At 48.4% G+C, this 17,925-nt stretch overlaps 1 protein-coding gene across 3 annotated transcripts; it reads right to left on the bottom strand.

The window, feature by feature from the left end:
- Positions 1-359: 359 nt before the first annotated feature.
- UBL7 (ubiquitin like 7) lies at positions 360-14,003 on the bottom strand. Of its 3 annotated transcripts, XM_046007883.1 has the most exons (12): positions 12,574-12,624; positions 12,193-12,405; positions 11,153-11,272; positions 6,977-7,059; positions 6,115-6,199; positions 5,323-5,380; positions 4,451-4,584; positions 4,148-4,197; positions 3,756-3,923; positions 3,087-3,209; positions 2,412-2,466; positions 360-607 (listed from the first exon to the last, which is right to left on the bottom strand). In XM_046007883.1, exons 2-12 carry the CDS (start codon positions 12,374-12,376, stop codon positions 573-575), a joined length of 1,095 nt encoding a protein of 364 aa, XP_045863839.1. In that variant the 5' UTR covers positions 12,377-12,405; positions 12,574-12,624; the 3' UTR covers positions 360-572. The 3 variants fall into 3 exon arrangements, with proteins under 3 accessions (XP_045863839.1, XP_045863838.1, XP_045863837.1); XM_046007882.1 differs by lacking the exons at positions 2,412-2,466; positions 12,574-12,624 and adding an exon at positions 13,928-14,003; XM_046007881.1 differs by lacking the exon at positions 2,412-2,466.
- Positions 14,004-17,925: the final 3,922 nt, after the last annotated feature.

Below are 17,925 nucleotides of genomic sequence, written 5' to 3'. Positions count from 1 at the left end.
GCTCCCAGTAAAAATAGCTCTGGCTACTCTCCAGCCTGGGGTCATGTCAGAAGCACACGCCACTTCTGGCCATAGCAATCACACAGCAGCCGCCCTGGACACTGGGTGGCAGCCTTGCTCCAGCCTGGGGCATGTGGTGAGGATGCCATACCCCAGAGTACCAAAGGGTCTGGGGCTAGCATGGGAAACTTCTCCCAGAATAGAGTCTGGGCATCACACAACATCCCATGACTACAAATTTTCCACCCAAGGCTCAGAAGCAGGGCCGAGCCACACACCAAGACCCACATGCCCTGCTTGCCCCCTGCCTGCCCCCACAAGCTCAAGTCAGCCAGACAGGCCACGCAACGGACAAGGCAGAAGGTCAACCATCAGATGTATTGGGGAGAGGAGAGATGAGGCACCTTCGGGGTGTCTCCCGGGGGCAGCCACCTTGGCAGTTTGCTGGGGGGTGAGAAGGAACAGGAGTTCATGGGGCTCCGCCAGCGAAGATGAGCTCCAGGGCCGCCTGGATGTCGCCGCCCGTGGCCTGCAGGGCCCGCAGGCTCAGCTCGTCGTCCTGGATGCCCATGTCACGTAGCTGCTGCAGCTGAGGCTGCCACTGGCTCTGCACAAAGAAAGGAGCAGGCAGAAGCTGTCAACTGCGCCCCTCTGCAGACTCACTCCGGTCTGCACTCGCGGCGGGAGTCGGGAGAAGAAGGTGGGTTCCCACGGCTTTCAGCAGAGGGGCGGGAGGGTTCAGAGAAGGAACGAACAATTTTTCCCAATTAAAAAAAAGGAAAATGCCACCGTAAAGATCAAGAGAAAGCGCAGATTACTCATAATCTAAATTTCGAAAAATTAAACAACTTTCTTTCTCCTGCTCTATGTATAGACCAACAGACACATACACATGGAATGGGGGGGGGACGTACATTTTTAAATTAGTTTTACTTCTGAGCACGACACAGGGTGAAAAGTGTCACTCTATCCACTCCCATTCCCACCCCAGAGAACCTATTTTACTTTGAGAAAATACAAATATGTACTCTTAAATCCTTTTCTGAGACCCTTGTTCTATATTCGGCAACCCCTCCCACTTTTTTCCAACGTAATTAATGCATCCCAGTGATCTCTCTATGCCACCAAGTAAAGACCTTTTCACTTATTTTTAATTTTTTTTTCTTAAGATTTTTATTTGAGAGAGCACGCGAACGCACATACAGGAGTGGGGAAAGGGGCAGGCAGAGGGAGAAGCAGACTCCTGGCTCGATCCCAGGATCCTGGGACCATGACCTGAGCTGAAGGCAGACGCTTAACCAACGGAGCCACCCAGGCACCCCTAAGTAAAGATTTTTTAAATAATTATACAATATTCCAACTCATGGACGTCCTGAAATGTATCATAACCAAGCTACTTCCAACCTTCTGCCATCACAAACAATGCCACAGTGACCGCCTCTGTACAAATGTCACTTTCTACACACACATTACCTCTGTCTCCAGGATAAATTCCAAGAAATGGGCTATAAGGAATCACATGCCTTTAAGGCCAACAGTATTTCCTTTCCATGAAGAGTCTGCTACTGCCCTTTGCCCCTTTTTCTATGGAGTTCTTAATCCCAAAGTATTAGAATTCTCCATACCAGGGAAGTTTTGCCCTTTGCCTGATATGTGTTAAAGGTTTTTTTCACAGTTTGTTGGACTTCAGTCTTTGCTTGTTTTTTGTTCGTTGGTTTGTTTGGTTGGTTGGTTGGTTTGGTTTGCAATGCAGAAATCTTCACTTTTACAAACTCAAATGTATTACTCTTCATGTAATGGCTCCTGGATTTTGACCCTCAGCTACCAAAGGTCTCTTCTACTTTAAAGTTTAAAGAAATTAACCCACATTTTCTTTTAGTACTTTCAAAGCTTAATAATATCTCTACCCCATGAAGGAGAAAGTGCACAACTTAGGGAATACAACGTGCTCACCTGTGGGAAAGAGAAGGCAGTGGGGATGACATGCAAATTCAGAGAGGTGAGTGCACAAGGGTGAGGCATGGAAAGCTTTTCAAAAGCCACACAAACCAACTCGGTCTCATTTACGGCCCAGGCGGAGCCAGTGAAAGCTCCTGCGCTGGACAGCAGAGTGAAGAGGCATCTAGCTGGGGAGGACGAAGGTACGGAAAGGACAAGCTGTCCACGGGCCTGCTCCTGTTCCCCCTCACTGTCCACCAGGGCCACGTGGTTTAGAGAAAACCACAGGAGCTGGAACCCTGTCTTTCCCACTGGATGGCTTCACGAACCTGGACAAGTTCCAGAAATGACACTCACCCCCAGGCTCAAGTGAGGAGCAAAGGAAACAGAATGCAACAGACAGCTCACACACGCAGACGTGCAAGCAAACAATGGTGCCTAGGGCCTTCCACTTAGCTGCGAGGGTGACCCACCCAGGAAGCAGAGCAGCGATGGTATCCTTCCTTGCTGAAAACCTTCCGTGGCTCCCTGGTGATTGCAGAATCCAGTCTGGTCTCCTTACCCAGGAACTCCAGGCCTTCATGCTCAGGCTCCTGGGCCCTTTTCGCTGGCTCCATCTCAGGATCTTCTCCACAAGAACATTGCCCTCTAGCCCGCAGGCTTGGGTATGCCACGTGTACCTCCACGTGGACAAGTGGCTGCCTCTGCCTGGATACTGTCCTCCCACCTAAATACCTCCTTCCCCACCTGGCTAACTTCTAACCAACTCACTGACAATCAGCTCTCCTGGTTCCCCTCCACGGAAGGGATGATGATGGCTTGTCTCTGCCCTGGGAGCTGGACCCACGTCTGGAATATATGTACTCAACACTCAGTCAGTGCTCATGGAATGAATGAATGACTCCTTGACTCAAACTGCCCTAAGTATCCAAGCTACACAGTCATGGAGGCAGGCCACAGTCTCAGGGTCTGGGAGCAAAAGTCACAGGGACAACTAACCTCGCTGGGAATACCCTCTCCTGTCACACTGCCATGCCCTAGCTGTTTCTGGAGTGAAGAAAGCCCTCTGGAGAGCAGAAAGAAGCTGACTACCCAATATAGCTAAGAAGCTGCCAGTAACCAGGACACCAGGAGGAGGGAAAACTGACCTGAAGGCTGGGTTGCCCCGAGGCCTGAAGGGCATGCTGTAGGGCTTGGCTGAAGAGATCGTTGGTGATGGGCGTCCCTGACTGGACGCCAGAAGACATCGGCGAGGTCCCCGAGGAATGGCCCTAGAGACAAAGCAGTGGTCAGTCACCCTCAGAGCCACTTGAGTCTTCCAGCACATACCAGCTGCTGTCCCAGCACCCCACTGTCGGGCCCTCGGGGACCCAACTACCCAACTACCCAACTCTGTGGGGCCTCCCAACAGAGACCTGCATGAGACAACCACACAGGGGTACCTAAAAGCTCCAGGGAAGATTCCATCCTCTTTTGCTCAAGCCCCTGACTAGCCTAGGGCCCCAGCACTAGGAGACGCCCTTGGCAACTACAGTGACCATTACCAGGAACGCTTAGGCCACACGGCTGAGCCCTGTCAGGGATGAAGAAGGGCACGTTATGTGAGCTATGAAGGGAGGAATTCTGGACTGTACTGAACCCTGGAGGCTAAGCCTTAAGGCCTGGGGGTTGAGGGGGAGGTCGACAGAGCTGCCCTGAGAACCCAACCCCGGCTCCAGGCACATTTCAGCTCAAACCAGGTGGAGTACCGAGGCCAGTACCGCTAGGGTGCTTCTCCCCTGGGGGCCGGCCTCCCTTTTCAGGCCCTCCCTCCATACCTGGGTGCCAGGAGTCGGTGTGTGAGAGCTGCTCTCCGGAGTGCTGGCCAGGGCTAGGGCGGTGGCCAGCTCGCTCTGGGTGATGGGCCGGGGGCCAGCAGCTCCACTGTACCCCAAGGAAGCTGGGCGTGAGCTGGGTGTGCTGCTGGAGGGCGTGGACCTGGAGCTCTGGAGAAGGGAGGCAACCAGGGAAGTGGCACTGTAACAGTCCCACATGGGCCCCACCCCTGCTACAGGACCTGCCGGAATGGCTGCCAGGCTCAGAAGGGAAGAGTAGGCCACAGATTGGCCACCGAAGGGGTTAAGACCACCTCCCAGCTTGGGTGTGCCAAGTCCCAGGGAGAGGCACGTCTCGGGCACCCTCTCAAGTGGCAAGCAGCCAGGCCACTTACTGGGTGAAAGTCGTCCTCATCATCAGAGAGCCCCTCGAACAGGAAGCCACCTGGAGGAGGGAGAACAGATTTGGGGAGGAAGAACAGAAAGGCACAGGCGTAGCTCCAGAATCAGATACTCTCCAAATTCACATTTTCGTCTCTCCCCTTGGAAAATTACAGGACAGATGCACTCCCTGACTCAAACCGAGAGTTCCCAAGGAACGCCCTCTGCCAGGGCTATACATAGCTGCTGAGTAAAGCAAATCCCTGGGCCACCACGGGCTCCCCAGGGGGCCAACATTACGCCGCCCTGGGGCCTACCGGGCATGTCCCGATATGAGCTGGAGGGTGCGCTCCGCGAAGAGGAGTCGGCTCCCGGCAGCGAGGTGCTGCCAGCCACCGAGTGCAGGACCAGGACGATGGCATTGACCAGAGCTGGGTGAGCAGGCACCAACCTGGGACAGAGGCAGAAAGAAACAGAGGGTGACTGGGAAGGACCGAGTACCCTCAGCATGACGAGGTTCTGGGTGCCCTCCAGACAATCGCACTGCCCGTACCCGCCTTTCAATTCCTCAGCACCTCCCCACGGCTGCCTCTGTCCTCCTGCTGCTCTGTCCCCAGCAACAGCAGCAGGCTCTGCGCTCTGAGGGTCCCCTGACAATGCTCCACCTGCCCTCCAGCAAGGCATGATGGGACATGCGCAGCCTAGGAGGCTCAGGGGCCCTCCTCCAGTCTCAACTCCATGGTGACTTTCTTCCAGGAAATCTCTGGGAGGTCCCTTCTCTTCCTGGGGTGGGGCTACTTCCTTCACGTGCAGAATAGGGGATAGGACCTTTACTGTATCCCTTCCAAATGGCTCTAGAATTTTAGGAATCAATGCACCTGCTTCTCTCCCCATCCTGAAGTATTTCCAAGGCTCTCCAATGTCTACACAGAGAGAGCTGAACTGAACCGGGCCCACAAAGCCACCTCCCTCAGAATCCTGCTTTGTCTCCACACCTCCATGTGTCCCTGCCCTTGGACTTTATCGGTCTACTGGTAGCCCCTGCTCTTTCTCACCTCCTGACATACTTCACAGATGGACTCAGGGATAGACAGGATCGGGCTCTAAGAGCAGAACCCACGGCGACAACGAGGTTTCTGGGCCATCAGGGGAGGGATAGGGGACCCTTTAACAAGATGGGTATACTTACGTATCAAGCATGCTGGGATCAGCGAAGACAGAGAAGAGGTCCTTGTCCTGGAGAACGCCTGAAGGAGAACAGGCCTCACCTCAGAGACTGGGAATCCAGCCAGATCCAGGAGGGCAAAGAGGCTATAGGCCTCAGAACAACCAGCTCAACAGGGACACAGGATCACAAAGCATCTCCCACAAAAAGGTGGGGGAACAAAGCTCCAAGAAGCACAAGTCAAGTGTTCTCCATCATGTGCCCCTCTCCTGGCCTTCCCCTGCACTTAGGTCACATGCCTCAGACTAACATGCCAGCCTCTCCTCCCCATATGTCTGGGTTCTTCCCTAAGCCACCAATGTGTGCAGGAAGTCTTTCCTGCCAGGGGCTAACTTCTGCCCCCCATTTGGCATCCTCATGTCTCATTTCTTTTTTTTTTTTAAGATTTATTTATTTGACAGACAGAGATCACAAGTAGGCAGAGAGGCAGGCAGAGAGAGGAGGATGGGAAGAAGGCTTCCCACTGAGCAGAGAGCCCGACGCGGGGCTTGATTCCAGGACCCTGGGATCATGACCTGAGCCGAAGGCAGAGGATTTAACCCACTGAGCCACCCAGGCGCCCCCTCATGTCTCATTTCTGATGTTAGGTAGGCCATGACTTCTCAGTGGCACTGAACACTCTTGGAGGGCTGGGTATAGGGGGCGTGTCTTGGTCTCCCCCCTCTCCCCAACAAGACCAGCGATTCTGGATAAGATGGGAATTGCCTTCCCCTGGTTTCTCCTTCTCCAACAGCTCCTATTTCTTCCGGCACTTACCGAGAGCAATAGGGTCACTGCTGAGGCCTGGCGTGGCCACAATGATCTGATCCAGAGACTCCTTATTGCCGAGCATCTTGAAGACCTGCAGGAGAAATGGGGAGGCTGGGCACTCCACTGGCCCAATCCACTCAGCAAACACCCACACGTTGCTGAAGGGCTTCCTCCCTCTACAAGCTCGTGCCCACACACCACCTCAGTGGAACAGTAGCCCCAGGAAACTGTCGAACCTCTTTTTGCTCTAACATTGTGGCTTACTGGAGGGTAAACAATTAAAAAAAAAAAAGGCAAGATCAAAGTAAACCTTCAATTTCTATTCCTTTCCCTCATCTGCAGTTCTAATGTTTCCAAAATAAAAGCTCTCTTTGTAAAGCCTGTAGCAAACGTTCCTCTAGGTCCCAAAAGCCCTTTTCAATCTCTATAAAATTATCATTTTGTATGCATACATATGGGGAAGTTTGCAGCTCTATTAATTTGGCTTATCCATTCCCCTACAGAGACACATCAGCGTATCTGCCCAGTGAGGAAATCCAGGTAAGGCACGGTGGGCAGGCGACTCAGCAGCAAGTCCCAGAACGAGGGCCCGCAGAAACAGCATGTGGATCCACTGGCTGAAACTACATTCATTCCATGAAACCGCTATCAGGAGAGGCGGGATCATTATCATTAGAGGGAATCAACAATACCTAGCTGAGAGAGCCCCTTTGGGGGACAAGAGGGCTCTACTGAGACCCACAGGCATGACAAAAACTCCCCAGGAACTCTCGGTAGCCATGGCGATGGGCTGCCAACTCCCACTCTACACCCCTCACCCACCATCCCGGGAAGAGGCTCCCTGCACCGGGCCTGAGCTCACACTCACCGCCTCCCTGTAGGACGAGCTGCTGTGCAGGGCGGTATGCAGCACCCGGAACTCCCTCAGGGCAGCCACTTTGTCCACAGGTTCTGGGGATGAGACACTCAGTTACCCACAACCCAGCCTGGCCCCACGACAGAGGCATAGCAGCATTTCGGTGCTTTCCCCAGCACCACGCCAAGTGGACGAGGGCCCCCGTGCAGAAACAGCACTGGAGCCCCAGAGGTGAAAACCACACTCTCTTTTAAGCATCCCCGCACATAAAACGAAGAGCTTCCAATTTCCGGCAAAGGTAACTCTTGCCACACAGAAGAGACAGCTCTGATCGGTCTCCCGCTGTGGGAATTCGAGACTTCTGACATTTGCAAGGGAGAAGGTATGATCAACTCAGCAGACTTTTTATACAGTGGTTTAAAATAAGTACTGAAAGCCATCTGAACAATATGGAGCGAGGCTGACACAGTATGGTAAGGGAGAGAAATAGAACGCAAAGTTGTACATATGTTTTCTAGTAAAACTGCGTAAAATGTGTCTGTGTACACGTGGTCCCAGGCTAGAAGGGGACAGAGGGAAGAACAGGACTTAGGTACGGTGGCACGATCAAGGCTGATTGTTTCCTCTTTGGTATCTTCTTCCAGGCTTCTGTAATATTATTCTGGATTTGAAAAAGTATATATAAGAAGGACCGAGGAAACACACTGTGCTCCTAGTGTTCTTGACAACCTTGCATTACACACCCCACAGCAAGTGCTTCGCTGAGACTCAAAGCTCCCTTCTGATCTTTGGACACTATGATTCAGTCCCATACATGGGAAAGTTTAGCAGTTGTATTAGTTTTCCTTGGTTACTTTACTATTGAGGACATCAGCCCATTTCATAGGGGAGGAAATCTGGATAAAAGGAGAGGGAAAAGGTAGGAAGTCCACACTGGGTCACACTTTGAAGTGTGGTTCTCCTCACCCAGGACAGCTATTTGTGATCATACACACTGTGTACTGCCCAACTCCAGGGCTATCGGTCTCAAAGCAAGGGGAATAGCACCTGGCGTCTGGGGCAGCAATCATGTCCTTCCCTCTACTTCTAATCAGAGGTACCTTTCAACAAAGATTCATCTTAAGTGAATTACCCAATTATTTCATTCAACAAACATGAAGTAAGCCATTTACTGCAGGCCTGGTTTGGGGAAAGACAGAGGAAGGCACGAAAATAAGACTCCCTACCATAGCAAGGAGCAGCAGTGAGACTAGATCAAAGCCACAAACACACAAGGACAAAGTAATAGGCCGAGCACTCTACAGAGATGTGGGCCCCAGTTAGGGCATGAGGAGCAGGAAGCAGACAGTTGTCACAGAGAGGGCGGGCTAGGACACAGAGCTACCTCCCAGGAGAGACCATCTGAGAGGGTGCTCAAGGCCAAGCAGATGTTTACTAGGGGGAGAAAGTCCTAAGCTTAAGTGAGAACATGTGCAAAGTCACAGAAGCCTAGAACAATGAAGGGCTTTGACAGAGCAGCAAGTTGGTTTTTGTGGCTGGAGCTCAGGGTACACGTCGTCGCTGCTGGAACAGCAGGCTGAGTGAGATCCTGAAGAGACTGGTAACCTGCCACAGAGAACCGTCAAAGGGATCCAGGTGGGAAGGAAGGGACTGAAAGGTTCTCCTCCTACAGGCGCTAAGCGAGTGGGAGATCAAGAAATTTGCTTCCTTTTGTAAGAGCACTCAAGGATAAAATATCCAAAATGCCATCATGATACGATTCTTTTCGGATCTGAGTTTATTTTCACTCACAATAAATCGTGATTTTGTTTCAAAAATAAATCTCTAGGCCAAAGGGAGGAGGAAAAGGACTCTTAATAGCTTAAGCCCGCCATCAGCGAAGAGTTATGGTTGTCTCCACAACCTGAGCTAATCTCAGTCTCACTCTTTGGAAGTGGGAGACAGCCAGCCCGATGGAAAGAACGTGGGTTCTGGAGCCAGGAAAACCCGATTCACATCCCAGCTCTTGCACTCACTTTCTAAGTAGATGACCTTGAATAAATACGTTTTCTTTTTCCTTTAAAAAGATTTTATTTATTTGAGAGAGCATGCATGCGCAGGCGCATGAGCACCGCCCACGTGCCCCACGTGCATGCCTGCAAGCAGGGGGAGGGGCAGAGGGAGAAGCTGGCTCCCAGCTGAGCAGGGAGTCAGAAGCAGGACTTGATCCCAGGACCCTGGGATCATGACCTGAGCTGAAGGCAGATGGTTAACCCACTGAGCCACCCAGGCGCCCCAATAAATACCTTTTCTAATGCTCCTTTTCTTCATCTATAAAATGCTAATGCTGTCATCTGGCTGGCAGGTCTAATGATGAAATGAGGTATCAAAGAGAAACAATCTGGCTCGAAGGAGCAACATATGTTACTTTCCTTCTGGCAGTGCCCTCCAGCCGAAGACCAGAGGGGCACACCTGGGTGGACCACATTGGGGTTACTTACAGCTCTGTACAGAGAGGGGGGTGCACACCATGGGAAGTGTGGACACCGCAATCAGATGACATCAGAGAAGACTGATAGGATTTGGGCTTTGGCTGTGATGTGGGGGGATGTTTAAAGAAGCATGGTTTTGCTCTGGGTTGAAGGTTGTCAGGAAGTAGGGAGGATTTTATGACTAGGTATCTTAACAATTCTTACTTAGAAGGAAGGAAAACTAGAACAAGGCCAAAGCTGTAACTGGTAAAAATGAAACAGTCACTCATGACAGCCGGACACAGGGATATATGGTCATTTTTGTGATGTGGACCATGTTCAGGGCTTTGTCTCTATTCAGAAATGAGAGGGATCTTATTGTTGCCTTGATCCATTACTTTCTCAGAGTGAGTGGCCTTATAGATGTTGGTGATCTGTTTCAAGGCCTAGCTGAAGGCCAGGTCAATCTCTGAATGTCGGAGACTGCCTTTCGCTTTCTCATTTCCCAAGAGTGGACAAAAGAAGATCTTTTGGGGGGCACCTGGGTGGCTCAGTGGGTTGAGCCTCTGCCTTCGGCTCAGGTCATGATCCCAGGGTCATGGGATCGAGCCCTGCATCGTGCTCTCTGCTCATGGGAGAGCCTGCTTCCTCCTCTCTCTCTCTCTCTCTCTGCCTGCCTCTCTGCCTACTTGTGATCTGTTTGTCAAATTAATAAACAAAATCTTTTTTTTTTTTGAAAGATTTTACTTATTTATTTGATACAGAGAGAGAGAGATCACAGGCAGGCAGAGAGGCAGGCAGAGAGAGAGGTGGGAAGCAGGCCCCCTGCTGAGCAGAGAACCTGATGTGGGGCTTAATCCCAGGACCCTGAGATCATGACCTGAGCCCAAGGCAGAGCCTTAACGCACTGAGCCACCCAGGCGCCCCAAATTAATAAATAAAATCTTAAAAAAAAAAAAAAAAAAAAGAAGAAGAGGAGGATCTTTTTGTCCTTTATGTTTAGAATTGAAAAGGGAAATTTCAAGCTCATAACCAATCACGGCCAACATGAAAGTACAAAAATATGTCAAACTGCCAGTTGCACAAAACTAATCTTTTCATGCAGCTTAGTTTTATCCTTGGGAAAGCTTTTAAAACACAGATAGAAAAATTTAAATTATGAATTGTAAGCAGCACCTTTTATTAATAAATCAAAAAGGCATTAAAGGTCTTGTAAGCTTACTCGAAGAGCTACTTTTATACCGTTATTTTCAAGCTTCAGGAAATTACATTACCAGGATAGCAGGAGGGACCGGACTGAATAATTCACCACCTAGGGCCACTTATGGGGAGATTAGCTAACAAAAGGACAAACTACATCATTACAGGAACACAAGGTGTTTCCAGCTTTTTTCTAATGAGAACAACAACAACAACAAAAGATACAAAGTTCACTGAGAAATCCACTGTTAATCTAAAGGAGTTTAAAGGGACACACACTCCCCATCCCACCAGGAAACAGTGGGTAATGGACTTAAAAAGTAGAGCAACAAACCCCTTTCTGTTAGTGGTGTTGACAGCAAGTAGATCAAAACTGCACTCTATTATCAAAGGGAGACTAATCCAGTAATAAAGATATTCTCCATCACCATCTCAGTACATTGCCTCTTTATTCCACCCAGGCCATGCCTCAAGAACACACTGACCCTTTCCTTGGAGAGATTACAGAGGCTCTCCCCATCTAAGGGCCCTTACTCACCTGGTTTCTGATCAGGCTCGGGCCAGGACTTCCGCAGAACATGGACTGTGGAGCCAGGTTGAATGCCGTAGAAGTCAAGGGTCTGGTCATCTTTAAGCTTCCGGCCACAGTATATCAGATCTAAAAAGAGAACAGTCCACTTATATTTTGCTCCTCAAAACAATGTAGATGGTTTCTGCCCCTAAGAAACTTATCTTGACGGGGCACCTGGGTGGCTCAGTCGTTGAGCATCTGCCTTCAGCTCAGGTCGTGATCCCAGCATCCTGGGATCGAGCCCCGCATGGGGCTCTCCGCTCGCCTTTCGGAAGCCTGCTTCTCCCTCTCCCACTCCCCACGCTTGTGTTCCCTCTCTTGCTGTGTCTCTCTCTGTCCAATAAATAAAATATTAAAAAAAAAAAGAAGAAACGTATCTTGATTGGACAGATAGCTGGAGAATGATACTTGCTTTAAAAAGTACTCTTATTTCATACATACATTTTAATAAAAATCATTAGCAAGTACCAAATCCTGGAGACTGCTCAATTTAAATGAATGGGGAAATGAAACAACAAAAAAAGGATGAACCAATTGGATCCCTCAGCTATTATAAATTATGTTTATAATCTAATTTAATTCCTTCTTCCTCCACCTAGAATACCCTTGCCATCCTCTTTTCCTTTTTTATTACCTTCCCTCTAACCAACCAGGCAAACAAAAGTCCTTCTAATGATCCTTCAAAACCCATCTTGAATACCATACACTGGGGACCTCCCCCAAAGATGCGCTCCTCCGTCTCTAGTCTACCCCAAATTCTTGCTCTTCGATGTCATAGTTAAGGAACTCTGTGATAAAGTTGCTCAGCTTAACGCACAACTGAAATGGCAACTGGCAGTTTTATTACACGGTTTGTGTTTCTATTCACCCAACAACACTCACTTCCCTGGACTGTTAACATGATGAGGCAACAAATCCCAAACTCTTAATTTACCCTCATAATTCCAGAAGTATCTCCCCAGAAAGAGATCAGAGCAGCAGCCCATTCCCAGTCCACAGAGACTCACCAATCAGCTCAGGGTCTGGAACCGACTCCTGGAGTTTGCCAGCAATGAGCTGCTTCAGAAATGAAATACTGTAGCCCCCCAGAGAGTATTCCCCCAGCTCTGACTCTGGCAACTGGAGGATAGACTTTGGGGCAAGTGGCTGGTCAGCCAGCTTCACCGCCAGGTGCCAATCTGAGAGAGACATCCTCTCTCTTTCGCGCTCTCTCTTTCTCCCTGTAAAGAAACAAAGTCTTACTGGTTAAACGGCAGACCACCAGCCTACACCATCCCCACCCCACCAAGGGTTTGAATGAAAACTAATTCAGTCTGACACTGTTGGAAAAACACAGGATGCAACATCAGGAGGCCAGAACTAGAATCTGGAGTCCTCTCCTTACTCACCCTATGATCAACAGCACAAAACTCCAGCTCTCTGGGCCTCAGTTCCTTCATCTTTAAAGTGGACATTAAAAACACCATCTCACTTAATCGGAATGTTGTGAGGTTCAAATGAGATCATCCAACCCTCTCCTTTATGTACGCTCTTTATTTCCAATTTTCTTCATCAACTCTTTTTGAACTGCAATAGATTTGTAACAAGCTCCCTGCCTCTTGCCTATCTCCCTATCAAATATCCATGCTGAAAGCCAACGCACCCCTTTCTTTTTTTCAAATGTAGAGTTAACATACAGTTGAGTATTCCTTTCAGGTGTACAATTTAGCAATTCCACAACTCTGTACATTACTCACTGCTCATCCTGATTAAGTGTACTCTTAAGTCCCATCACCTATTTCACCCATCCCCCCAACCCAGCTCCCTTCTGGGAACCATCTATTTGTTCTCCACAGTTAATCATCGCTTTAGAACACAGACCTTACCAAGTCATTCCTCTGCTTAGAATTCCACCAATGACTCTAAACCACTGATATGAATAAGTCGAAACTCCACAGCCTGGCATGATAACATTTTTTCTGTTCCCTCTGCCGGTCTTCCTCTCCCCCACCCCCCAACAGGGTCCTGCCCTACCCTAACCTCCCCAGCACTCACACTGCATGTAATTCCTCCTCCTTTAGGTCTCTTAGCAAACTCCTACCAAGATCAACTCAAATACAACCTCCTCGGCCCCCTCTCCCTTTCCTCTGAGGTTCTCACGTTCCCTCAAGGCAAAGGGTAACAAATATTATTTAATTCTCAACCCTCCACCCCCAACCCATTCTAGAAGGCCCTGGAAAGCAAAGACTAGAATTTTTGCCTTTATTGTCCCACTGCTTGGCAAATGTGCCCAGAAAATGCATCAGGAACTCCGAGGGTGGAAGAATCTCATAGGACCAGGCAAGCCCTCATTATAATCATTCCAAAGAGCATAACCTGATTCCAAAGCGGCCTCTAGTAGGCAAGTTAAAAAAAAAAAAAAAAAAATGCCGTGTGGCTTTGAGGCTGCACAGCAAACCCCAAGGCACCCTCAAGGTACCGATCTACTTTAATACTGCTCAGGTTTATATGAATAAATAGGTCTTTTTATATACCATATCTCATTTAATCCTCTCAATTGTTCCCTGAGGCAGGCATTATCATCCAGATATTACAGACGAGGGAACTGAAACTCGGAAAGGTGAAATTACTGGCCCGAGGTTATAGACAGCTACTAGTGGGGCAGGGACACTATCTTTAGGTGACGACCCCACCGCTCCCAAGGGACCAGCTAACTAGTAGACACACGCCTAGCCCGCGCGGCCCGAGACCCTGCGCCCTCACCCGTCCCGCGGAAGGAACCCGGCCGCAGAGCCGCCGGTGTAAACACACTCCGGTCCACTCGCCGGAAGCCGGAAGCCCGAAGCCCTGCGCTGCACTCTGGGAGTTGCAGTTTCTGCTGCAACACCGCCCCTTCTGAGCGGCCTACAGGGGCAAAGCCACTAGGGGCAAAGCTTCCGGTTGATGGGGAGGGCGTGGCTTCTAGGCCACTTGAAATTTGCCGGGCGAGGGTATCTATCGGGCTTTGGTGGGCGAGGGGTCTGGTACTTGTCTGCCTTCCAGGGCGCGAGTCGTGGGAGGTGGGCCTGTCGCCGTCCCGGGAAACGTGCAGAGTCCGTGGGCTACGGCGGTCTGTGACGGCGCCGCCAGAGGGAAAGCTCGCCCGCATCCCCTCTCGCTGCGACCCTGCCCCCCCCCTCAGCCCCGAGGGCGCTTTCCCGAGCGACCTCTTCAGACACAGCCCCACGGTACGTCGCCGTCCTCCCCCTAGAAAACGGCGTTCCCCGGGTGAAGTCAGCCTCTTCGGTGTGCCTCTCGTCGCCAGCCTGCCTACCTGTGGAGGCAGATGGGGAAGGGAAGGACGCCTCCCTCTAAACCATGGAGGGCTGTTACTAAGTGGAGTTCCTGACACCTCAGCACGCAGTGGCGAGGTTTATCTAACAGTCATCCATAGAATTCGGGGAGAGGAATTTCCACTGAACTGTCATAGAGAAACTAAACATTTTAGATGCACGGTTAGAATGGGATTGTTTGCACAGAAGTTAGAATTAGCACTAAAATGTTGAAGAGGGACAGCATCTAATTGGATTCCATTCGAGAATTAAGGACTAAGGAAAGCAAAAACCAAAAACCAGTGAAGTTAATGAGGTTGATCGTCAGTTGAAGGCTGATCTGGTGTGCACGAATGTGGAAGTGTAATTCCAGAACATTCCGACGTAGGCCCAGGGATTGGGGCAGCCACTGAACAGGATAGCTTGACTGAGGAGAGCAAACGACTGCATGATCTGAGAGGACCAAAGCATTGAGCCCCTCAGAGATCGCACCTGACACCACTGCATGAAATTGAAAACTTTAAAAAAAATTGCACCCTATGTCAAAGGACAAACTGGAAAAACAAAACAAAAAACGATGCATCAGCGCTCAGAAGACAGGAAAAATTCTCTCTGCTTGGTTGGGCAGGACCATAAAAAGGGAGTTGGTGGTGTGAAAGAATAATCTTACCTGAGAATCTGAAGACCCAGGTCTATACTTTGTGCAAGTTTGTGTTCAGACTTTCCCAGAAACATCCAAAATTGGTCCTAGGATCTGAATTTTAACATAAAGTAACTAGGATATAATGTCCAATGAATAGATGCAGAAACTGAAGCACTATTAAGAAATTAAAGATTCAGTGGCAGGAGAAAATGTGTAGCTGAGTGACTTTTGTGTGAGTTAAGTTGTTTTGGCTGAGGTCTGCTATTTAATAAGGGGGGGAAGCAAATAACATGTCATTTGAGTGTCTACAATTAAAAAAAATTTTTTTTAAAGATTTTATTTATTTGACAGAGAGAAATCACAGAGAGGCAGGCAGAGAGAGAGGAAGGGAAGCAGGCTCTCCGCTGAGCAGAGAGCCCGATGTGGGACTCGATCCCAGGACCCTGAGATCATGACCTGAGCCGAAGGCAGTGGCTTAACCCACTGAGCCACCCAGGTGCCCCTACAATTAAAAATTTTAAATCTAATTTATTCTTTTACAGAGAGCAATAAAACCCAGATCTATATGAATAAAAAATATAGAACTAAAGACATAAGAATAAAATCAAGTAGAATGCTCAAAGTGTTATCGTTTTAGCTCAAGTTTTGTTAAGTCCACTTTATTTAGAAAGAATTTATATACAATAAAATGTACATTTTTAAAATGGTCCTGGGGCTCTTGGTAAAGCAAATTTAAATTATTAAAGACATTAAAGAAGATATCAAGCCTTTAAGACATGATGAAAAAAGAATTTGAGAGGAGCCAAAAAGAACTTTTAGATTCTGAGATTAGGTCACTGAGAGAGAGAGATTAGGTCACAGAGATTAGTCACTGAGATTAGGAATTGCACAAATGTGGGTCCTTGTCAAGAATGTATATTGTGAATATTCTCCCAATTAGTGGCTTGCTTTTTTACACTCTTAATGGTGTTTTAGTTTATTCATTTATTTTAAGACTTTATTTATTTATTTGACAGAGCGATCACAAGTAGGCAGAGAGGCAGGCAGAGAGAGGGGGGGAAGGAGGCTTCCTTCTGACCAGAGAGCCCAATGCAGGATTAGGACCCAGGACCCTGAGACCACGACCAAAGTGGAAGGCAGAGGCTTAACCCACTGAGCCACCCAGGCGCCACCTAATGTTGTTTTTAAAGAATTTCTTAGAAGTCCAATTTATGAAATTTAATATTGTTGGTTGGTGCTTTTTATGTCCCATTTAAGAAATCTTTGCCCTGGGGTGCCTGGGTGGCTCAGTGGGTCAAGCCTCTGCCTTTGGCTCAAGTCATGATCTCAGAGTCCTGGGATCGAGCCCTGCCTCCGGCTGTCTGCTAGCAGGGAGCCTGCTTCCCCCACTCTCTCTGCCTGCCTCTCTGCCTACTTGTGATCTCTCTCTGTGAAATAAATAAATAAAATCTTTAAAAAAAAAAAAAAGGAAAGGAAAGAAATCTTTGCCCTAATTTTGAAGATATTTTCTTGTGTCATCTTCTGTAAGTTTTATCTTTCACATTTAGGTCATGATTAATCTTAAATTAGTTTTTATGTACAAAGTGAAGTAAGGATCAAGGTTTTTATTTTCTATATGAGTATCAGTTGATCCAGCACTCCTTTTTTTTTAATCCTGTCCCCACTGAATTTGTCATAAATAAGGTGACTTTTATATGCATCAATTTCTGATTATTCTATCTCGGTGATATATTTTTCCTTTTTTTAATTTTTTTTATTTTTTAAGATTTTTTATTTATTTATTTGACAGAGAGAAATCACAAGAGAGGCAGGCAGAGAGAGAGGAAGGGAAGCAGGCTCTCCACTGAGCAGAGAGCCCGATGTGGGACTCGATCCCAGGACCCTGAGATCATGACCTGAGCTGAAGGCAGCGGCTTAACCCACTGAGCCACCCAGGCACCCTCGGTGATATATTTTTCTATTCCTGTGCCGATACCACACGACTTGATTTCTGTAGCTTCAGAATAGGTCTTGATATCTGGTAGTATACATCCTCCAGATTTGTTTTGTTTTAAGATGGATCTATCACTAATAGGTGATAATTGTTAACTTTCTTTATACTTCTAAAAATACAACTATATTGAATTAGATAAATGCTTGTATTCAACAAGATTTAGATTATATTGCACATGTTTAGTAAGCTAAATATTTCCCCATATGCTCATGTTTGAGAACATGACTTTTCCAGTTTTTTTTAGACTTATTTATTTTGTAGAGGGAGACAGTGCGAGCAGAAGGAGTGGCAGAGGGAGACAGAGGGAAGCAGAATCCCCCCTAAGTGTGGAGGGTGATGCAGGGCTGGATCCCACGACCCTGAGATCGTGACCTGAGCCAAAATCTAGTCTGACACTCAACCAACTGAGCCACACAGGCACCCCCATTTTTATTTTAAAATAATTTGAAGTTTACAGTAAAGTTGCAAAAATAATAGAAAATAGCTCCCTTTTAACCTTCACCTAAAGCCCCAATTGTTAACATTTTACAACATTCACCTTTTCATTCTTTCTCACCCTCTCTAGATGTGGAAGCAGGCTCCCTGCTAAGCAGAGAGCCCAATGCGGGGCTCGATCCCAGAACTCTGGGATCATGGCCTGAGCCGAAGGCAGAGTCTTTAACCCACTGAGCCACCCAGGCACCCCTCACCCTCTCTAGATGTATTGTTCTTCTCCCAAACCCATCCCCAAGCCATTTGAAAGCAAGTTGCAAATACAATACCCCATTACTCTGAAATATTTCAGTGCCTCTTTCCTGAAAACAAAGACATGCTC

This window comes from Meles meles, chromosome 6 (assembly GCF_922984935.1).
Source record: "Meles meles chromosome 6, mMelMel3.1 paternal haplotype, whole genome shotgun sequence".
Classification (NCBI taxonomy): domain Eukaryota; kingdom Metazoa; phylum Chordata; class Mammalia; order Carnivora; family Mustelidae; genus Meles; species Meles meles.
Note: the sequence above shows the minus strand (reverse complement) of the source record. Positions and strands in the feature narration are given on the sequence as shown.